The sequence below is a fragment of the Anthonomus grandis genome, chromosome 6 (genome assembly GCF_022605725.1).
Source record: "Anthonomus grandis grandis chromosome 6, icAntGran1.3, whole genome shotgun sequence".
Classification (NCBI taxonomy): Eukaryota; Metazoa; Arthropoda; class Insecta; order Coleoptera; family Curculionidae; genus Anthonomus; species Anthonomus grandis.
The window spans coordinates 11,233,515-11,257,585 of record NC_065551.1 but is presented as its reverse complement, the minus strand read 5'-3'; the positions used below and the strand labels follow the sequence as shown (position 1 = coordinate 11,257,585).

The following is a 24,071-nucleotide window of genomic DNA, read 5'->3' as shown; positions in this document are numbered from 1 at the left end:
TAAAGGCTAAACAAGCTGAATTTAATTTAAAAGGTTGAACTCAAAATAAACAACAAAATAAGATAACAATCATTTATGTAAAAATTGTTCGTAATATACTAATATCCGTTTTATTATTTGAAAATCCATTTTCTCAATTAATGTTAGTTTTCAAAGCTAAATGATTAATCTTGGTCACATCTTTGGATATTAATTCTATAAAAATTTTATATCGTCTTAATTTATCTTCATATTCTTGCATCTTTTCCTGCATTCCTTTATTTTCTTTTTTTAAAACTGTCAACTCACTTTTTAGGTTTACGACCAGTTTTTCTAAACTATGTGTAACCACTTTAATCTCTTGCTTCCACTTTTGATTAATTTCATTTTTCTTTTGTAACTGAGATTTAAGTTGATTTATGTTACTGTTATAATTTGTAGTTAACTTTTCAATTTTCGTATCACAATTTAATTGTAGGCATCTGAAAATGTAATTAAGTAAAACGTTTTTAAATTTAAAATATTACGTACGTTTTATATTTCTGCAGTTCATCCTTAAATTCGTGTTGAGTTTTCGCAAATTGTTCCTTAATTTTTAAAAGATTTTCAGTTAATGTGATAATTTTGCGATCACTTACATTTAAGTCTGATTCCAAATTACTTATCTTCGTTTTTAAAGTCGATGTTTCTACATCTTTTGTTTTTATATCTTTTTCATATATATTAGCCATTTGTTGTAAATCGTTTTTTAGAACCTCCTTATCTGATGTTAGCTGAATATTTTGTTTTTCAGAGAGAAGCTACAAAAAAATACTGATGATAGCATTAAAAGAAAACTCTTTTAGCCCGATTAACTAAGATTACTAATACTTAGTGAATATCTAAAATTTATTAACTTTGGTAAAATACTCAATACCATTTATGCTCTTAGAGAATATCTGACCTGATTTTGATGGGTCGTATATTTATTTGAGACTCGACAATACCTTTCTTAATTTTTTTAAATCTTTTAATGTTGGTTTTTCGCAGATACTTTTAAAATATTTATGTATTCCTGGGTTTAAATAAATAAAAGAAGAATGGGTAACTAAAGACACTTTTTGTAAGGTATCTGTTCCGTCAAAGCGGAATGGTTATTTACTTATATATATATTTTTTTCTTTATTGGGTCTTGTGTTTAAATATAATTAACATGAGCTTTATTGGTTTTAAATTCTAATCTTATTGTAATTACTTGCGCGACCTTTTATCGCGTCATAGTGAGACAGCCTTATTCTTTGACCGAGAAGAGTCGCACGCATCACCAGGTAGTACTGCACCGAATTTTGATGCAGTCGGAAGGAGCGCAAAAATCTTGAACCAAATAGGTTGCTCTCATATACACACATATTTTTTCGCGAGTGAATTCCAAAGACATAAAGTGGCGGCACGCCTTTAAGCAAAATAACCCTCCTGAGGTGAACCTGTGGGACAAGCAGTTTGAATTAGATAGAAAAAGAAGCGACAGCAAGGTAGGCCACCACTTTAATAGGGTTGTCTTAACCGTCGTAATATTCCATTCCACCTATAAAAATACAGTCCACTATTTTAATTTTACCCCCCAGTATCCTTAATTTGTAACTTTGATTTAGTAATTTATCTAGAAGAAATACTAAATACACGTCTTAGTAATTGTTTTAATTTTCTTACCAATTTTTGAAAAGTTGCCTCCATATTTTTTTCCAAAATTAACATTTTATTGATATCTCTTTCTTCTATGCTACAGTGTCCTCTATGCATTCTTTCAATTTCACTTTCTAATAATATACATTTTTTACTAATTCCTTCAATTTCGCACATTTTGGCTTGAATACCATTTTGAGCATGGGTTAATTGTTCAAGTAATAATTTTTGTTTTTGTTCATATTCTTGTGTTATTTTAATAGTTTCTTTTTTAATTTTTACTTCGCACTCTTTTATCATTTCGGTCATTTCTTGAACAAGTTTCTCATTTTCTTCTAAAATTGTATGTAATATAAGTAAATATTTTATTTTAGGTATTATGTTGCACCAACCCTTCATTGCCCTTTCTCTAAATAATGCTGCATCCTTTTCTTGAAGTGCTGCTTCAACCAATCCCACTGCCTCAGTAACCCTAGTTAAACAATCATAATTGGCACTTTTTAAATCTAAAAATATAATAGGATTATTTTTCAAAAAAATATAATAGATTGTATTTCCAAGATAATCACTTACTTTGTATGAGATCTTCTTTATTTCTAAGTAATTTCTCTAACTTATGTTTTTCATTTGCAGATTCTAGCAGCTTTTTTTGCAGCTGCAGCACTTCAGCTTCAAGATTTTTTACTATCTTTAAAGCACTCGCTTGGTTTTCTAAAGATTGGTCAATTTCACAATGTTTTATTTCTATTTTGGCATCAAGTTGTTTGGAAATATCTTCTAGTTTAACTTTGGTTTCCAATAGTTGTTGCTTTAGTTGGGTAATCTGTTCCTCATAGACTTGCTTGAGCTGAAAATCAATCGATATGGTACACAAAATTACACATAATAATTATAAGACGCTTTAAGAATCTCAAGAAGTTATACTCTGTAAAATTAAAATTCAACTAATATTACTTTGAGATGGTCTTTTTTAGGCACAAAATTCTCATATCCTGCTTCAAAAAGTTTAATGTTGTCCTCTAGCTTGTGAATAGTTTTTATTGCATTTTGCCAAAGTTTTGACACATAGTCCTTTTCAGTGATCAGTATTTGTATTTGGGTTTTTAAATTGTCAGTCACTTCATGATTATGTTCAATAATATTAGCCTTTTGTTGATTTGCATCCAAAATATTGAAGATGGTTTTGGATAGTTCCTTATTTTCCAAAATTACTGATGAAAGCTCCTGTTTAAGATCTTCATGTTCTTTCTAAAATGTTAAAAATATTGGTAACGTTATTGGATTATTAGCCTAGGGGGGAAAGGAAAAGGATACTTAATTCTTATTACATGTAACTCATTGGTTTTTGCAACCTGATTTAATTAATTACACCTATAGTTGAAGATAAATAAGTTACGCTTTAGGTGAAAAAAAATCGTTTATAAATAAATCAACAAAACTTGTTCAATCAACCAAACAAATGTAATTTTAATACTTATAAACAGCTGAAATTTAAAAATATGCGGATTATACTAACAAAAAGAAAAGTAAAAATAATATGTGTATACAGGGTGTTATATATACTTTTTTTCAAAAATTCACGTTCGGTTAAAGGAAATAGGAACATTTGAGAAAGCCCTGGAAGAAGTCACCTGTCGGGTGCAGCTCGAATGGTAGAGGCACTTACACTTAATTTAGAAGAAGAATACCTAGAAACTAGCACCAGGAAAGAAGCATTTATGTTCAATATTTCTCATTTCCTGTCCCAATCATCCAAGGGCGAAAGTTTTTGAATCAAGATTTCAATAATTTTGGATAGGTAGAGCCTCAACCATGGCCTTCAGAGACATCTAAAAACCTTAGCCGACCATAAACAAATTCAAAACAAAGAAGGCACCGAATAATTCAACCATTCAAAATACTCCATGAATTTTGCAAATAAGAAATCAAAGAGGTTGGATGCGTGCATGCAGATAGGAGATGGACATTTTCAATATTTATTGTGATTTTGATCTGGGTTTTCACACGATTTTTATTTAATGTCGCCTCTTCAATTCTCTTTAAAAATATTTTATTTTGAATAAAAATAGTTATATCACAGAATTGTTTCACTTTTTTAAAGACATTTATTGATTATTTCAAACTATAGTAAGTATTTCGAAAAGAGTTTGCTCTTAGCGACATCTAATAAAATATCCTTTTCACGTAATAATTATTAAGAAATTTAGTTTTTTGACCAAAAATATAATACAAAGTCTTACAAAAAGTCATCAGCCTTTAAAGTCAACAAAACCTTTAAAACAAAAAACCTGTAGATGACGCCCTCTACAACTAAGTGCTAAATTAAGGATAAATTAAAATTTCTTATGTCAAAAAATCCCCAGGTACCAATTTTCGTTCAAAAGTTAGCATTATTTAGGAGATTATGCAGAAGAAACAAAAATAAAAACAAATCTTTGACAAAAAATTATAGTATAATTATACTATTTAATTATAGTATGCTGAAAACCAAGCATTTTAGATCACACGTGTATAAGTACTTTTTACCTTAAAAATACTAAAAAAATCACCCTGTGATATATCGGGCACTTATTATATAACACTTATTAGATAAATATTTTTTAATAGGTTGATCTTAAAGATAATATAAATTTTATATGGAACGGTTGACTTTCTCTTTCAGTTCTCACTTTATCTAATTCCGAATTATGGCACCTAAAATAAATATTTTTTTACCAGAATCAAATAACAAAAATAGAGTTTATATTTAATACAAGCCGTTTATATTTGATCATTATGTAACTTTTTAACAGTTAAATTATTGTAAAGAATAACTTACTATAAATTAATTTTACTATGTCCTGAAGAGGCTAAAAGATCAGACTAATTTAACTTCTTGGCTGATTATGGTTAGTCTTGACGAATATATTGATATTTTGCTGGTCATCGCTAGTACTTCTTTTCTATCAACAGTATTGTCATGTAAAGCTTCAGCCAGGCATGTAGTAGTAAAAAAACCAAAAAAAATATAAAATTATTAACATTAGTTTAAAGTCTAAATAAAAAAATTATATTGAGCCTTAAAATCTTTAAGCGTGGGAAGAAGATTCGACAATACTTGCTTACCTTTTAACAAACAAAAATTGTCGCGCATAGTCGTCACTTTACTTTTTTTTAAATTAAAATATCAAGTACTTTTAAATAATAAATGTAACTTTATTGAAAAAGATCACTACTGGCTTAAATAACGACAAAGAAAATTAATTGTGGAGTTGAGTGTTGACAGTCTTAACCCAGGCCCAAAATACCTAAGCTACCAGCGGCAGATTCAGCAGGGCCTTGAAAGTTGAAGGCTCGGGCGCTGGAGCGAATACCAAAAAAACTTCTACTCTTCAACATATCGATGGCGGTAAGAAAGCGAAACTACCGCCTTGAGACTGCACGTCAAGCATCTGATATGTTATCAGATGCGGATATTCTTCCTAGCTTTTAGAATTTTGCAGATGCAGACCTCTTCTTTTTTACTTTAACGACAAAAGTGAAATATTCAGAGAAATGGATTCTGAGAAAAAGAAGCTGCTTTTCTGGCTGTAAATCTGTGGACAGGAGGACAGATTTCCTGGTTTTATTAACAGGCTCAATATGTTTAATACTTGGGGTTCATATTCCTAATCCTCCAAATTATAAAAATCTTAATAAATAAACCTATATGACATTCTATTTGTTTTAAAATTATTTTACTTCTGACTCATTCATCCCTAATTCAAGGAGGGGTCTTAAAACGGAGGCCATATCTTTAGTTAAGCTCCCAGGCTTAATACAAGGTAAGTTAGAATAATAATAGTACAATAATATACTTCTATTTTAATATATTGATAAACTGCTTGGGTTAAATTAGATTCTTTAATTATTAATTAAAAAAAAAATTAACCTTTATTACCTACAGTAACAAAAATATTACACTTAACTTAGTAATGTCTCTTAGACTAACACCACTGTTGTGTGGCGAAATAACATATTGTAGGATAAATTTGAAATCAAAATAACTATATATTTTTATTTGAATCAAGGGTGTATAGAACATTTTATTTAAAAAAACCTTTTCAGACCATGACTATAAAGGATAGACCACTTTTGATCAGATAAAAGAATTTAAGGAGAATATCTCAAAAGGCCGTGCAGTCTCACTAAGATTATAAGAAAAAGGGAATTTACTTCAATTTTTTGTTAAATGGATGCTAAATTTTAAAACAGACTTAAGAAAATTTTAATAAGGCTCTCGACAATTTTTGCAAAACTTCAAAATATCCCAATGTAGAAATTATGGAGATCTCTAATATGTATGCCTTTATATGTCACACAATGGAACAATGATTTTAAATCCGGACCTTAACTGTTGAAAGAACTACATCTGGCAAATTTGTTCGTAACCCTGCAACTTGGTCTAGTCACCATTCGAAGAGGCATTTCATTATATATAATAATAATTTTATAGATACTTTGGGTTGTGTCCCTATGGAAAATATGGGGACAATAAGGTTTTTTGTTTTAATATAATATGTTTAAGGTAAGTTTTCAAAAAAAGTTGAGAAATAATTGGTTCTTAAATTGCTCAATCTCCTCGATTTCTTCCTGCAAAGCAGAATACATCATAATTCTAAGTAAACAATTGCATATTTACCTTTATAAAATGTATTTCTAGATTCAGATCCTGAAATAAAATGTCATATTCCTCTGCTATAATCTGAAAGCTTTTTAAAATAAATTTTCCTAAATTAAAAATGTATTACCAATTTAAATATAACTTACTTTGAGCACTTTTCCATGTTTTTGCTTTCAATTCAAACACTGTGATAAATGTCATTCAAAACAAATTTATAAGTTGTTTAGCAACATTATTTCAAATGTTTCAACGGTTACTTTACAAGTATTGGAATATCACTTAAATTGGTTTTATACTGATCTAATGATTTGAGCTAAAACTATAGGTGTTTATTTAGGTATTTCTTTTGTTTGTATCAAATAATTTTTTTTAATGCTCTTTCTTGCTTTTGTTTGTTTGTATTAAAGAACCTAACTGTAATTAGTAAATAGGGCTGGTAATTGACCGCGATATAAGTGTTGATCCAACCTTTTAGATAAAAATCAAAAATTAAAGTAATACGCTCCAACATTGTATTCAACATCTTGCTCCTTACTTTATTGTTGTTTTCTTAATGTTTGGAAGACTTCTATTACAGTGCCTTTACTTAAAATCAGTAGTCCAGAGGATTACTGCGACCTTATCGCGACCTATATCCATTATTCCAGTAATTTTGAAAGTTTTGGAAACATTTATTCAACCACAGATTTATGGTTTCTTTATTACAAATATAGATAATAGTCTGGTTTCTTAAAGCAGCACAGTACCACATCTGCGCTTTGTTAAAAATTACTCAAGAAATAATTCAGGCTTTGTTTGGATAGGAGTGATACTACAACGATCGTATTGCTTGACTTTTCTAAAGTTTTCGATACGTTGGATCACTTGCCTGCTTTTAGCAGAATTGATCTATTATGGATTCGATAATAATTCATTAAACTTCTTTAGGTCTTGACTTTTTAAAAGAAAGCAACTGGTGGTCTTAAAAAATCAAGGTCAGTCAAACCGCTCTTATATCAGTTCTGGGATACCTCAAGGATCCGTCTTATATCTTTTTTTCTATGCCTATCTTATTTCTAATGTACCGGGTGGCCAACTAAGAATGGACGTCGGTGATATCTCAGGCCCTAATAGTCATAGCGCCTTGAAAAAAAAAATTTTGTAATAAAAGTGGCCAAAAAAAATGCTGGAAATTATTTTGAAGTTCATTGGTCAACCGCTAGAGGGCGCGACAGCTTCTTTAAATCTTAAAATTGCATTTTTGCCAAAAAACCTCCAATAACGTACACCTCAAAATATTATATTAATATTCTAGGAAGTTTTCCTCACAAAAAAGTTTCTACAAAAATTTCTGTCAGTTGTCAAATAAAGTGGTGGGGGGCGTTTTTAGCTTGAATAAAGAAAACAGCTGAAAATCAGCTGTGACTGGACCGATTTTTTTAAACATATTTTTTTTTAAGTCTATTGTTGCCTTATTTTTTCAACCAAAAAAAAATTCAAATTACTTTTCCTAAAATCCGCTAGAGGGCGCTGACTTGTGACTAACCCTTTCTGACGGATTATTTCAAAAAACTCAAATGCAACTATATATATTTCTTTACGTCATTAAAAGCGGGGAAGAAAACCAAAGAAACTGGTGAAAACGGCACTTCGATATCACTTGTTAAACTAAACTTATTAACAAAATAGTGTCCATTCGAAAATAAAAGTGATAAAAATGGCCATAAATTACTATTTGCTTACACAAGCTGAATAAACTCGTATTAACTAAGTATTTTTAAAAAGAAACAAACTCAGTAGTGTTTTAGAAAATCCGAGATATAGAATTGATCGTTATACGTTTATTTATTACAGGGTGTTAACTAAATAAAGTTGACCAAATTGGCCTATTTTGGGAAAACTGTGCATACAGTTTATAGTTGTTCTATAGGAAAGTTTTAAAAATTTGGCACCATACCCTACCATAGAAAAGTTAATTAAAGATACAAAAATAAAATAATTTGACACTTTTAACAATTTTGATGATACCGGATGTAGATGAAAACTTGCTTATTTTAAATAGAACACTCTATAATATGTTATTTGATATTTAAATTCTACATACAATTTTAAGAAATCTTAGGTGGTACAATAAATAATATGTTATACACATAATTTATTTAGTGCCTCCCCAAATGTTTAAAAATGCATTCCATCATTTTCTATGCACTGAAACATCTTTTGTTCGGTAGACAAAGCTGCAGTCTCTACCTCAGCAAATGAGAGAGTCTGCATGCAATCCCTAATCCGGCCAATCATATTTTGTCGGGTCGTAGGTCTTGTTGCAAAAACAATTTCTTTAACTCGACCCCATAAATAAAAATCCAGGCACGTTAGGTCTGGTGATCTAGCCGGCCATGGAAAGGTACCGCCCCGTCCTATCCATCTACCAGGGTAGGTAGCATCTAAAAACTCCCGAACATTTCGGGCGAAATGTGCTGGACAGCCACCGTGCTGGAACATCATTCGTTGGCGAATTTCAAGTGGCACATTCTCTAATAAAATTGGCAATTCCTCCCTTAAAAACTGCAAATAATTTGCACCATTTAGTGCGTTGTTGGCCGATAATTCGACCTCCTAATATTCCTGCCCAACAATTTAAAGACCAACGGCCTTGATGCTGGACTTCTCGCATACAGTGCGGATTCGTTGGTGACCAGTAATGAATATTGTGGAGATTCACGCCTCCATTGCTGTGAAATGTAGCCTCATCTGTCCACAATATGTTTGGAAGCACCTGAGTCTGAATCTGGTGCTTTTCGTGTAAAAATTAATTAATTTTACATTTAAAGCATCATCATCAAAAAATGGACTCTCCTTAGGAAAATTAAGTCTCATCGCGTATAGTGAAGATTAATATCCAAAAGATCGCTTACCTGTACTCCTTAAGAATATTCTGAACAGTAGTTCGATTTACTCCCAGGTCGTGCGCTATTGTTCTAGTACTTAAGTGAGGATTAAACTCGACGTAGGCTAAAACATTTATTATGTTGTCTTCGGTGCGTCCCCTGCGTTGTCTCCGAAACACGGGCAGCCGAACGTTTCCAGTCGTTCGCAAACGATGTATGATCCAAAGAAAAACTTTTGCAGTAGGATGGCGTCTATCAGGATACTGATGCGCATACACCCTTGCAGCAACTGTGGCATTTCTCATACATTAAAAATAAATACCTATTATGTCAAACGCCTCTTCGTTTGTGTAAAGCACTGTTAAACAAAGCAATACGAAAAACAGAGATAAAAAGTTAAGGAACAAAAAACTTGAACAAAACACAAAAAACTGGAACAAAACAGGAAAAACTGGAACAATACGAACAACTGGCACAACACGAAAAACTGGAACAACACGGAAAACTGGAAAAACAAAGTTCACAATACGGCGAACTAACAAGAAAACTATTGGATGTTATTAGCGAGACTTAAAAACGCTTTAACAATCGCAAGAAGAGACGCTAAAATGACATTTAACTGAAATATTTACATATTTTGCTTCCATGGTTACCTGCCACTTTTGTTTCCATAGCCGACTAACTCAACTTTCCTATGCACAGTTTTCCCAAAATAGGCCCATTTGGTCAACTTGGTTTAGTTAACACCCTGTATAAATAAACGTGTAACGATCAATTCTGTATGTCGGATTTTCAAAAAGAGTACTATGAGTTTGTTTGTTTAAAAAAATACTTATATAAAAGGAGTTTATTCAGTTTATCTAAGCAAATAGGAGTTTATCGCCATTTTTGTCATTTTTATTTTCGAATGGACACTATTTTTTTATAACTTTTGTTTCAGAAATGATATCGAAGTGCCGTTTTCACCAGTTTCTTTGGTTTTCTTCCCCGCTTTTAATGACGTAAAAAAATATATATAGTTGCATTTGAGTTTTTTGAAATAATCCGACAGAAAGGGTTAGTCACAAGTCAACGCCCTCTAGCGGATTTTAGGAAAAGTAATTTGAAAGTAGTTGGCCACCCGGTACAAAGCAGTCATGTATAAAGTTGTTATAGATATTGCAGTATTCAGGGCTTTGCAGATGATACGCAAATTTATTATTCTTTTAAAGCTGATGATTTATTGGGGGATTGTAGTAGAAGAAATGAAGATGTGTTATGTGTTTCAATTTTTTCGTCGAGCAATAATTTAAAATTGAATCCTAGCAAGTGTTATGTAATGTGTTTCTCTTCAAAAAATAAGAAAAAAATTCTCGGATAATTTACAACTATTTGCGGGGGCAATCCAGTTAGAAATAGTTGATAACATTAAAAATCTTGGTGTAATTTTTAAGGAGGACTTGATATTCAAATATATCCTTCCCTGCTTACCTTCGTAAAAAATTAAGTTTTTGAAGAGATATGCATGACGTCAATCTAAGAGGTATAAGTAAATTATCGGCTCCTCGTTTTCATTCTGCCTTATGTTTCACAGATGTTTCCTTTTTAATGCTGTTTCGGCGTAGGGTGAACGCGCCTATTCTCGACCAGTTAACGTAAATCTCACCTTTCATAAGTGATAAAAAAAGTTAATTTAAGAATGCTGACATTTAGTTTCTAAAAATATTTGATTTGTATTTATTAAAACTAGCTACAAAATATTAATTATATTTATCGTTTCAAGAAATATTATTGACAAGGCAAAATGTAAAAAAACTACCTTTTTCCAATTTTCGACCAAAGGTGACATATTGTCGACCACATTTAGCCCAGTTTTCGACCGGCTGTCGAGAGAACTGGATTTATGTGGTCTATTTATTGACCATAATATAAAAACCATTTTAAATAAATAAATTAATCAGGTTTGTTTCTAAATTTATTATAAGTATTTATAAAATAATGTAAAAATAATACATACATTTACAAAAAAAAATGGTACTTCTTTGGCTATTAAAAAACTAAGTAAATGCATATGCATATATGAATAAAAATTAGTAAAATATACTTAAGAAAAGAGAAAGAACAGTAAAATTGTAATTAGCGCAACAACTAAAATTTAGATAAATTAACTAAATAAAATTTAAGCGTTATTATGTACAAAACAACAAGTATATTCTCTATCAGAAATGTCATCATAAGATAGTCCAATGAAGTCTGTACATTTCATGTGGTACCACCTAGAACACTTATCACATCCGACATTTTTTTCATCTTCCTCTTCAGTATCACTTATTAAATCTTCATTGCAAGATGAACATTGCAGATGCCCTCGTTCAATTATTAAGTTATTATCATTTCCTTTTTCAAACTCTTCTGGTTGTTGAAGAGAGTTTTCATCTTTCTTTCCTGCCTTCTTTTTCATAATTTTGTTTTTATTTTTCATTTGCCTGTCCTCTCGCTTCTTTTTTATATCTTCCTCTTTTTGTCGCTTCTCATCTTCTTGTTTTGTTAACTTTAGTCTCCAAGCTTGAGAAGAAATTGCACTGGGAAACTTATCCTTTACATTCCTATTCTTACCTCTATATTCCACTGGCTTATGGGGTATGACAAATGATTATCCAAGATGGATTTTAATCGCATTGCTTTGGGAGGATGCTGAATGTCAGATATTGTTACTGACGCGCTTACATCATTAATTACGCATTTATTAGATAAGTGCTCATTATTGCTGTTAACTTCAATAACATTATTATTACCCGCTGTATTTTCTGTGTTTGTTTTATCTGTTAAGGCAGGGGAACTTCTCGCCGGATAGTCATTCTCAATCGGTGATTCATTTTCTTCAGACACAAATTCTACGATAGGTGCACGATCATTATTTTTCGGGTTTTCGCCTATATCTTGAGCTTCAGGTTCAGTTATAGCAATGGCTTCTAAATTGTTTTCCAGTGTTACAGCATCGAATGGAACTATTGTAAGGTCCTGCAAATTAACAATGTCTCCTACCTGAATTTGATTTTGTTCTGTTTGTAACCTATTTGCGTCTCCTTCAGCAAATTTAATTTCGTTCAATATCACTTCAACATTGATGCCATACTCTGTCAAGGAAGGAGCTAATTTTAAAATTACCTTTCTTTTTGCCATCAATTCTGCAGGTGTAACATCTTCTTCGATATTTACTATATCTAAATGCACGGTTTGTTCCTGTATATTTTTTACACATTTGGTATAATCAACATTATCTGGATTTAAAGGATACAACCCGCATTTCCGAAATCCGTTAATTATCTGCCCTTTCATGTCGCTATTATCGAGAGTTTCTTGGAATAATTGACACAAGAAATTTTGTAACACACATATTTGTGTTTTCCGGACGCGCTTGCCAGTTGCGAACAGTCTTTTTCCATTCGGTCTTCAATGGCTTAAAGACACTTACATCGGCAGGCTGTAATATGTGTGTCGTATTGGGTGGCAAGGCATACAGCACGATTTGATTTTGGTCGCAATATTCTCTAATAAATCCAAAGTAATATGCGACTTGTGATCATCAATAAACAATATGACTGGACGTTGTATCTCTTTCTTGTCGAGCCACTCCGAAAAACCATTTGAACTAAGTGAGAAGGGTCTTCTTTTGCCTTACATCGAAAAACATATTAGTTAAAGATAAACCATGATGATCTACTTACTATTTATTAATGAGTATACCACTAGAAAATCACTAAAATCTTAGGTACACGTGCAACTGGCAAATTTACGTCTGTAATGGCTGACTGTTTTAAGCAGAGATTGCGCGGGAAATTTAAAAATCTCTATTACGGATGGTCCAAACGGGAATAAGGATTATGAAAATAGATAACGAGTTCGGTTCTTGTTTTTTATTGTTTTATACATAAATGGTCGAGAATAGGCACTGGTCGGCTAAATGGCGCATTCACCCTATAATGAACTTCCGAATTCACTTAAGTGTATGTCCATTGATGGTTTTAAAGTAAAATCAAAATCGCATTTTCTCACGTTACAGATGATCTCCTTATAACTTAAAGGAAAAATGTGTATTTATAAATTTTGTTTTCTTTTTTAATTTTATGTCATTGGTTATTTTCCATCTCAAAATAGATTTCATGGGTTTCGTTTCTCGGGTTTTCATTTATCTGTTTTCGATAACAGCTATCTATTTAATTTGGTATATAGGTATTTTTATTTATGTAATTATAGGTTAGAGTTGACTATAGCCCTAGCATTTTTATTTTATTCCTCATCTCAAATTTATAAGTGGTGGCGTTAGTATCGCAACGCGGATTTCTTGATTTATGGGAGTTTGCTCTACTTTTCTATCATTATCCATGGGTTTCTGACTTGACGTTTGTCTGCTTTAGTTGTAGAGGGGGACTCTTTCGCTTGTCAGGATCGGTATTAGGTCAGAGACAACCACATTTTGTCAAATTTGGTCAGAGACAACCAAACCAAAATTTGGTTGTCTCTGAATTAGGTATCGATTTTTATTTTCGACCTTGCCATTGACTTGGAATTAATCTATGGCACATGTTTGAATTTTGTATGGTGAAAATTGGAATCGTATGCCTAGATAGATTAATACTAATTAGATAGGAAACTCCCGTAAGAGCCAATAGAATACTGAAAGTCGATTGATTGTTGCGCCCTCTGAATTTCGAGGAGTGGTACTAATCGGAAATGAAAATGGGTACCGTGCACTTAAAATTAGTGGGAAATGCAAGGCTCTCTTAGAAATTATAGTACGCAAAAAAGAAAAAATGACAAATCAAGTACTTTATTTATAATGCGGACAAAAAAAGTCCCAATTTAATACTTTTTTAGGCAGATTAGAAAAGTGTTAAACTGGATTGTCCCCATATTAAATAAATTCCTCTATTTGTTCCTTTTAATTTTTGCGTACTATTATTTCTGAATATCTAATGTGTCTAACATTACTAGGTAAAGTGATTGAGCAATTTTAGACCCAACGATTTTTAGATTTTTTTGGTATGTTTAGGAAGCTTACCTTAAATCTATTAAATAAAGACAAAAAAAATTTTAGATGAGCCATTTTTTAACAAAAAAAAAAACAAAAGTTTATATTATATATGGACTACGATTTTCCTATGCTTCTATTTACTTATGGACACAAATATTAAAAGTATACTAGAGTATTATTGCGGACTAATCACTTTTATATTGATCTAAAATATTTTTACTCTATTCCTATATCAAACATAGAACACTTTTTTAAAGTTGCTTACCAAATTGCCTCCTTTGATTTAGGAACGTTGACGTTTATAAATAAATGTCAAATTATCAACATTTGACACACAGTGTGAATCAAACTAATCACTACAGCGTTGGCGGATTGTAAAGCTATTTTCTTAGCTTTAATTCCTTATAGAGGGTGTCTCGAAAGTAATGGGACATAGAACAACAGTAGATTCCTTACGTTAAATTAATGTGATTGAGGTCAACTTGCCTTATCTTAACTTTAATAGTAACTGAAATACAGGGTGTCAAAGTATTATTTGATTTATCGTTTATTTCTCACAGGTCCTAAACCAAATGACATACTGATATGAAATTTAAAACATACGAGTCTTTTATGAAGAAACATAAATGTCGTATACAGTTTTCGGTAGAGGCCGCTCGTTGTGCTAGTTTTTACTTTTTTAAATCCCCTAACTTTTTTGCAGCTCCGTATATTGGCTTAAAAAATATCAAAATAATTTCCTTTTTTAATATTACATAAAAATGTATACCTTATTAAAGTCGCTAGGAGCAACCATTAATTTTTATATCAACCAAGGTAAATGATATCTATTTATTGTTTTATATTTTATTTTTAAACAAATATACCAAAAACAATAATAAACAAAGAAACATACAAATAACGCTACTATAACAACTGTTCAAAATGCGCTCCATTAACTTCAATGTATTTTGAAATACGTTTAACAATTAGCCATATTTTAAAAAGAAGATCCTTTTTTTTTACATATTTTTTACATTTAGTTTATTTAGATTATTTATAGGACTATCAAAAACAATTGATTTCGCGCAGGCCAAAGCAAAAGTCCTCCACGGCCAATCCAACGTTCGGAATATTATTCGTCAAGGTGATTGCGTACCTGTCGAGAAAAATGTCTGGCGCCCCGCCCCATTTTGCATAAAATACATATTCTGCCTAACATTTCATGGTATATCTTCTAAAAGACTTCATTTCGTTCCAAGTTCATTTCGTTAGAGATTTAAGTACGAGTCTCCGTTCAAATTAGGTGGTAGTTCATGGGGGCCTATTATATGGTTTCCAATAATACCACACCAAATGTTAACTTTAAATTTATGCTGGAAATTACGACTGACAGACAACTGAATGAATGTTTTCAGTATTCCACATATGACGAAAAAACTGTATTCTGGCTGGCAAATCTGGTGAGATCAAACATTGACTTGGTGTAAAGTGGTATGGATAGAGAGAGACCTTCTTTCTGAAGTACCTTATCAGCAAATGACTTACACCCTTAACTGCCGCTATTCGCCTAGTACATATCCCGGGATTTTGCGGACTATGCGGACTAAAATTTCTTCTTCCTGTTCTTGGGAAATATTTTTTGGGCCGCCCAAAACAGACATTCTTGTCCGAAATGATCCAGTTTCTCCTAGTCGGCTATAAATTCTTTGGAATAATTTATGGCTTGGTTGTTGTCTATCTGGAAATATTTCCGTTAAAAATTTCTTGCGCGTAAACACAAAGCATATCACGCATCTCCAAATTGGTAAACAAATTATGTCTAGGCATTACTTAAAATTATTAAATTTTTTTTACTCGTTTTAAAAGTTTGATACGACATTCAAAAAATTTGACATAAATGATACAAACACTTCAAGTTTTCCAAGTGAAAACCAAAATTTAGTCCTTCCATTAACTCAGTTAATAACTGCCCAATATTACCTAAACTTTATGGATTTTTGTCCGGCACGGCAACACTGCCGCATATCCTGAAAAATTAACATATTGGAGAGTTTTCGCATACCAATGGTTTGAAAATTATGTCATTTAGTAGTTTTTTGATTTTTTAGGGCAAAATATGGTTCATCCAAAAAATGTTTTGTTTTAAAATGTAGTCTTTATACTATGCAAACAAATTTTTGCAAAATTGTTGGGTCTTAATTTGCTTAAGCACCGTTAAATTATTAATTAAAGAGCTTAGTTTATCCCAAGCAATATATCATTAAATTAAGCTTAAGCTTCCACCTCTGGTAGGGTCACTTGTTACGAAGACTATTTATTATAGCTTACCTTGTAATAAGCCTGGGAGATTATCTGAAGGTATGGCATTTGGTTTAAAGCCCCTGCTTAATTCAAGCTTAAATGAATGTGTAAAATAATTTTCTCATTCAAATATTTGTTCATTGCTGAGATTTTCATGGTTTCAAGGCCTAATAATCTGCCAATAAACACCAAATATAAAACATATTGAGACTGTTAAAAAAAACAACCAATCTGTGTCTTTTGCTGTCCACAGATTTAACGCAACAGCTTCTTCTACAGAATCCATTTCTGACTTTTATTGTTTACATTTACACCTGTCAGTTTCACAAAAAAAAATTGATTGCAATAACTATTTATGCAAATGGAATATCGGCAGTATCTATTTTCGATTCAAAGTTTTTACTGTTTTTATCTTAGTTTATTTACAATGTTATTCACTGCCTTTTTAGAAACTTTTCTGTATCCCTGCTGTAGCACCTCCAAATGAAAGTTAATAACAGCTGTAACAGAACACACAGAACTAAACAACTAGAAAAAAATTTGTTCGAAATATGAGAACACATCAATTTTGATAAGATTTTTTGCAAAATTTCATTAATGAAAGTTAGTTTTTCGGCAGATGTAAAAAGAAAGCCTGTGCAAGCTAAAGAACTATGAAAAATGGCCGCATTTTATATGACATCATTTAATGCTTGACAGTCCGTGGAGCATCGGTAAAAGTGGTAGCTTAACTAGTTTTGCATTCTTAGCGCCATCTAAATTTCGAGGAGTACCAGCTTTTTAGTATTCTGTAAATCTGCCAAGCTTTCAAGGCCGAAAGTCGAGAATGTGTGTCCAGGGTGTCGATGCGGCACCAAATCAGTAGATTTCTTTAGCGTAGATAATGGTCTTTGCTGGAAAAATTCCTTGACCATATACTCTGCAGCTTTCCATAGGCTCAATCAAAATAGTTTCTCCCTCTTTTTTTTCGAATTGTAGTATTAACCACCAGCTCTCTGAATTTGCTGGTTTAAAAATATCTCTAGATAATATAACGACTCTGGTATGTCCTTTATCTTCATATAGGTTTTGCATAACAATATCTTCATTTATCGTCTTCATTATCCGGTTATATACTTCCATTTTAAACTGCTGAGCATTCATAACATCTAATCCTAGTATGACATCATCCATAATTTCTGCCACTAGTACTGGCTGTTGGAATGTTGTTAATCCAATGATGACTGTAGCTTCCTGCAATCCAAGAATGGGAATTCTTTTCCCATCCGCGAACTACAGTGAGCTATAATGTTCGGCTTCACCATAGTATGACTAGATCCTGTATGCATCATCATCTCACAATCATGGCCGTATGTTTTCCCGGTACTACCAAGCTGTCTTTAGAACGTGCAGCCTGTTTAGTCTTATATGTAAGGCTTGGTAGCACCCAGCCAGTTTGCGCCCCATAAAGCTGACTAGTTGAAGTTTTCCTTGTTCCTTAGGTCTCTCAAAGACTTGAAGCATTTAAGGTGCCCCTCCTCATTGCAATTCCAGCATTGGTATGGTCTTTTAGGTTATCTAGTTAAAAATGATCTTCTTTAGGCGGTCTTCGATATCACTTTTGCCGAATTTTGATTTGTCTTATTCGTGTCTGCCTTCCAGTTGCTTGAAAAGGTGTCTCATACTTTACTGCACGTGCCAGAAATACTATTATAATGAGCCATCCTTAGAGCATGGTTAGTATCTGGATCTTGAACCCCATCAATAAGACAATTTATAGAAATTTGTTCTCGGAACTCGATCACGGCTGAAGGGTAAGCCAGATTTACTAATCGAGCAACATCGGCCTTAAATTGTTAGAGTCCTTTGTCGGGTTGTTGTCTCCTAAATTTTAATTGAGCCTGGTACATTTCTTACAGGTGGGCTCCTGTAAGGCATAGCTTAAAATTCATTGCTTTTTCTTTGTTATCCCAGCAGTTTCCCCTAGCAGGGGCCTCAAACTGATTGAAATAAAAATTTTGAAGAAAGAAAAAATTTTCTTTTTTCAGGTCATCTTTCATGGTTATAGTTAAGTCTTCATTTTCTTTTTTCCCTTTGTTTACGATTTCGTTCTTCTTGTTTACGGTCCCGTTCATTTTGGTTTGCCCTCTGTTAATGTTTTCGTTTTTCTTGTTCCTTCCTCTGTTTATGGTTTCGTTTCTCTTATTCTTTTCTCTGTTTAAGATCTTTTTCTTCTTGTTCTATTTTCTGCTCGTCAAACTTCCTTAATAGCAAGCAACTCCATCAATTTCTCAGTCTCCCTCTTGGCATGATTTCTTTTATTGGTATTTCTTTTATTGGCAACGTCAAAAACTCTTACCTAACACGCGTTGACTATCGTTTAATTGCTTCCAAGGTAAAAACTGACTAAAAAATTAAAACTGAATAAAATGTCACGAAACGCCTCCTTTTTAAAGCCCGACGGAACAATTTCGAAATATTTAGAATTTTCTTCATTGTTTTTCCCAAAACAGACCATAATAATTTCAAGAGAATACTGAGAGTCACAGGGAAATTAAATACAGCAATTTACAATAATATAACCTAAATAATCTAAATTGGGGCCAAAATGGAACCCTCAAACAAGATGAACTACTTAAAAACTAGACACTATAGAAAATATTAAACAGAACATAAGTAGAACCCTAAATAAACCCTACGAATCAACTTTAACTACAGAATAGGAATAAAGTAGTACAAAACTAGAAAAATAATTAACGTATTTACATTTCCATAATAATTATAAAATAAAAGCTGTCAATAAATTACAAATGAAAGAGGCAATAAGGAAAAATTACAGCACCAGAAATAGAAGAATATAGTAGAATTAATTTATAGAGTATTTTAAAAGGTTATGGGAAATGTATAGGGGTCAATAAAAATGTAATAAATTCACCAAGGAATTACTTCCCACTCAATTCAGAAGTAATTCATATGGTAAATATGAAATAAATAACTTTCAACAAATTTAAAGGAAAGAGACATTAAGGAAAAATTACAGCAGCAGAAAGAGGAGGGCAAAGTGTATGAAGTAGAATTCATAAAGTGTTACAAAGGATTATGGTAAATGTATAAAGATCAATAATAATGCAATAAATACATCAAAGAATTACAGTAGGTAATTACCTCTTTAATTTTCAATTGCTCATGCATTGAAACTGCTGAAATTGCTATTCTCTCAGGTTTGGGGTCACATTTTGAGTATGTTTTGAAATTGAGGCCTTCAAAAAGTATACAGGAACAAGATGAATTGCTCTGTATTGAGCATTACTGGGGCATTTATTTTCCTGTCTTTAATATCTAGAAATATAAAGCATATTTTAAAGTATTAATTCTTAAAATCATGAAAAAAAAATCTTACCCCATTTAGCCATATTGTTTATCTAGGATCCTATGGTATTACTAAAGACCTGGATTGAGCTTTTAACTTTTAAACTATCAACATATTCTGTTGTGGCCTGCTGCTTTATGTAATTAAAAGTGGTCAATTCTTTATAATCCTGATCTGAAAAAACACATTTTTAAATAGAAGAAATAAAAAGATATTATTTTATTGATTTCAAATATATCATACAAAATATCATTTGGCCACATAACAATTGGTGTCACCACACTTAACAGTGGTGTCAGTCTAAGAGACACAATACTAAGTTAAGTGTAATATTTTTTTTACAATGAAAAAACTATATTATTAATTAAAGAGCTTAGTGTAACCCAAGCATTATTAAATTTAGCTTATTATTAAATTAAGCTTAAGCTTACACGTCTGTCACTTGGTATGAAGACCATTCTAACTTTGTATTAAGCCTGCGAGATTAACCGAAGGTATGGCATCTGGTTTAAGGCTCCTTCTTGAATTGGGTTGAATAAATGTGAAGTAAAATAAAATGAAGTAAATTTTAACTTGCATTGAATTGTTTATTATTGACATTTTTATGGTTTTAAGGTTTAAGAATCTGAACCCAACTGTATTAAACTTATTAGACCTGTTAAAAAACCAGGTGTGTGTCTTTTGTTGTCCATCAATTTAACATAACGGCTTCTTCTTAGAATATATTATTCACTTTTGTTGTTTACATTTGCACTTATTATATTCACAAAAAAAGTTTATTGCAATAATTGTTTATGCAAATGCAATGTCGCAATGCCCTATAATCCTGTTTTTATCTCAGGTCTTTGACAACAATATAATTAAATGCTTTTTAGACATTTCTTGTATCCCAGGTATCAGCGCACCCAAATCAAAACTAATTACATCTGATACACCAAATACTGAACTAAATAACTGGTAAAATTTTGTGCGAAATATGAGAATAGATCAATTTTGTTAAGATTTTTCGGCAATTTGATTAATGAAAGTTAGTTTTTTGGCAGGAGTAAAAAGAAACCCTGCGCAGGCTAAAGAGTTATGAACAATGGCCACATTTTATATGACATAATTTAATATAGACAGTCCGTGCACCATCGGTAAAAGCGATATTTTTTTAGTAGTTTTGCATTCTTAGCACCATCTAAATTTCGAGGAGTAGAACCTTTTTTAGTGTTTAAGTAAGTAAGTCGCCCAAGATTTCAAGGCCCTCATCGCACCATGCCATTGGTATATAATTGGGGAAACTCAGACCAGAAGCTTAAAATCCAAAATCATAAACCTTAGGTTATTAGTCTACAGCGAAAGAATCCCAGCTGACCCAATCTAATGTTTCACTTGGTTTTAGTGAATAAATATTTTAGTTTTTACACAGTTTAGAGGTTGATTGAGGTAAAATAAGGATATTTATTCAAAATCTAAAGTAAATCTGTGAACGGATTGTTGCTAACGAACTATTAGCGGCCAATACTTTGATGCTGAAAGTGAGAATAGCAACCTCGATAGCAACACTAGTGATTCTCAACAAAACAGTGGATGGTGTTTTTTGTCTAAAAATTCTGCTGTGCTCATCCCAAGGCCTTACACCGGCCTCACGAAGTTCAACTTATTCGATAACACCTACTCGAGCACTAATTATTTTTATTAATTTAAATTTATTTTATTTAGCTTGATAACAGTAGTAAATTTAACTATCGAAACGTTCTTTAACATTATCTCTATTCAATAAATAGGTTTTTCGTTCTTATCAATTTCAATAGGAATAATAAGTTAAGTAGAATTTAAAAAAGAAGAAATGATTTCAGAGGTCGATAGATAAAATGTTGATGATAGATATATATGGATATATGATACTTAAATTTTGTTAAAAAGTGTTAAAATACAAAAGGTATTAAAAATAACTTACACAAATTTAGGGTTTTCGTTAATACATATAAAAAGCTATAGTGCCTCTGACAAGGTCAAAAGGTTAAGACAACTAACAATGAATAAAAATGTCACCTACAATAATGATAAAAAAGGCTTAATTAATTAACGATTAATTAAGCCTTTTTTAAACTTAAACAATTGGACGTTGAAGACAAAAAACTTACATTAGGATGCATGAGAAAGGAACTAAAACTGGATCTACTCAAACATTAAAATCACATGATTACAATACTACGATAATTATTATGTGAACAAGAAATAAGAAGAAAAGAACCATATAAATTTTCGAAAGATACGGCGCCTTATTTAAAATATGGTACCTGTAATTTGTAAAAATAGACTTTAATAAGTTGGCTACAGATGCAGTTTTTTACTCTTTAATATGAGAGAATAAAAAGGCGTTATAAATTAGCATTAAAATTTAATGAATTAAAATCATGTGTGGATGAATGACTTATTTGATCATTGACACATGTAATATTATTCTGTATAGCTCTATTTATTTCTAAAATTTCTAGTAAATCTAGTTTATTACTCTATGGCATAAATGTAAATATTTGGTGTCTAAAAGAGAATCGAAGTTATGGTTATTGAGATAAATTGGATTTTATATTTGAAGGGCAAAGATTGCGTTTTCTAGCCTTTAATTTTACGATCGAACGAGAAAAGAGCGTTTTTAAAAACGATAGGTTTACAAATTAACACGACTTTATTTCTACATGTACAGTCAGGAGAAAATAAGGCTCTTAAATCAGGTACGTTGCTATTTATAATATTAAATAAACGTGCTTGCATATATTTTGTTTGGTCAGGGGTTTCCACGGGAACTCATGTGTAGGCGTAGTTCCCATAATGGTAGGATCTGTGGGTGGTAGCATATAACTCGTCTGCCCTTTAGAAAATAATTCTGGGGTTTGCTACAGAATTCTGGGGTTGATAACTGGTGGATTCTTTTGGTGGTTGAATTTTTCATTTTTCATCCGGGTTTTCCTGGGTGTTTTTCTTTTTAGGCACCTGTTTCTGTCTACAATTTAGTTTATTCTTATAAAATTTTATGAAGACGAATATAATTAAAAATAAAGTTATTATATAAATAGTAATTGTCCAGCCATTAACGTCTGTATACATGTATGAGTCAAGAGAGTCTATTTTTTGTTTTTGATTTTCAATTGCACTTTTTACTGCACTTAATTCGTTTAAATTAACATCATCTAGTTTTATAGGTTTAAAATTAATTACATTATTAGAAGTAGAAAAATTATTAAGATTAAAATTAACCTTAGGTAATAAAATGTTTTTGAAATTAATTTGAACTTCACAATCAGGAGTTAGTTCTAGAAGGTAGGTTCCGCTGAGGGGGATGTTTTCGATATTGTTACTGCATCTTTGAACAGCTACCATGTGGTTACCGTGATACCGTGGGTTCTCCAACTTCTGGAATTTTTCTTTTCCTATATGCGCTGGTACTGGTTGGCAATAGTTCCTCCGGAATAATTTCTTTACAAGATTCCCGAAAAATTCCCGAAAAATACATGATTTTGCTCGTTTAATATTAAGTATTTGGAAACTGAAATTATCATATTAAAAGAGTCGTTACTCATTATCGGTAAAGGATAAAGATAAAAATAATTGTATTTGGCTTTTTCAATTAGTTGTATATCGATAATAATAAACAATATAATTTGATTTCCTTTGCTATAGCTCTTAATTTCTAATATTTTTTCGAAAAGTACAAGATTTTCAGCTTGTGGAACAAAAGGCAATTTACTCAGGTATTTCGAAATTTGACTAATTTTAAAAGTTCAATTGATTCTATCATAGAGTTGTGGAATATATTTATTTTGGCAAAAGTGATGGCTTTTCAAAAATATCGTATACTGATTGAAACTGTGCAATTATTTGAACAAACTGTGCAATAGATGTGTCAAGTAATGAGATTTGATCTTTGACAATGGTTTTAATTTTTTCTTAATTATTAAATAAGATTTTAATTGCATTATCTTATTTTTGAGCATCATCTTGGTCTAAATTTCCGGTTATTCCTTTTATTATAGAGCCAAAGGCATTTATGAGGCATCTTTTATTCCTACTTTTAAATAAGGAATTTAATTGACTTAATTGTACGATAATTCTGTTTTCTAATGAGAGTGCTAAATTATATGTATTTTGGAAACCTATTCTGTAAGTTACTAAGACATCTGTTTGATTTTCGAAAATATCTTTTATTCGGGCGTACTATTCTTGTAAGTAATGAAATTGTCTTGCTATGTTGGTTAAATCAAATATTTGGATAAAAGACCATGAGTTTAC

At 31.5% G+C, this 24,071-nt stretch overlaps 1 protein-coding gene across 4 annotated transcripts; it reads right to left on the bottom strand.

Annotated features, from left to right (window-relative positions):
* Positions 1 to 26: 26 nt before the first annotated feature.
* Positions 27 to 19,959, bottom strand: LOC126738040 (sodium channel and clathrin linker 1-like). Of its 4 annotated transcripts, none has more exons than XM_050443205.1 (8): positions 19,827 to 19,959; positions 19,592 to 19,765; positions 2,596 to 2,889; positions 2,215 to 2,488; positions 2,034 to 2,147; positions 1,669 to 1,976; positions 511 to 779; positions 27 to 461 (listed from the first exon to the last, which is right to left on the bottom strand). In XM_050443205.1, exons 2-8 carry the CDS (start codon positions 19,616 to 19,618, stop codon positions 134 to 136), a joined length of 1,614 nt encoding a protein of 537 aa, XP_050299162.1. In that variant the 5' UTR covers positions 19,619 to 19,765; positions 19,827 to 19,959; the 3' UTR covers positions 27 to 133. The 4 variants fall into 4 exon arrangements, with proteins under 4 accessions (XP_050299162.1, XP_050299161.1, XP_050299164.1 ...); XM_050443204.1 differs by lacking the exons at positions 19,592 to 19,765; positions 19,827 to 19,959 and adding exons at positions 6,302 to 6,371; positions 6,430 to 6,625; XM_050443207.1 differs by lacking the exons at positions 19,592 to 19,765; positions 19,827 to 19,959 and adding exons at positions 6,302 to 6,371; positions 6,430 to 6,624 and having other exon boundaries at positions 45 to 461; positions 618 to 779.
* Positions 19,960 to 24,071: the final 4,112 nt, after the last annotated feature.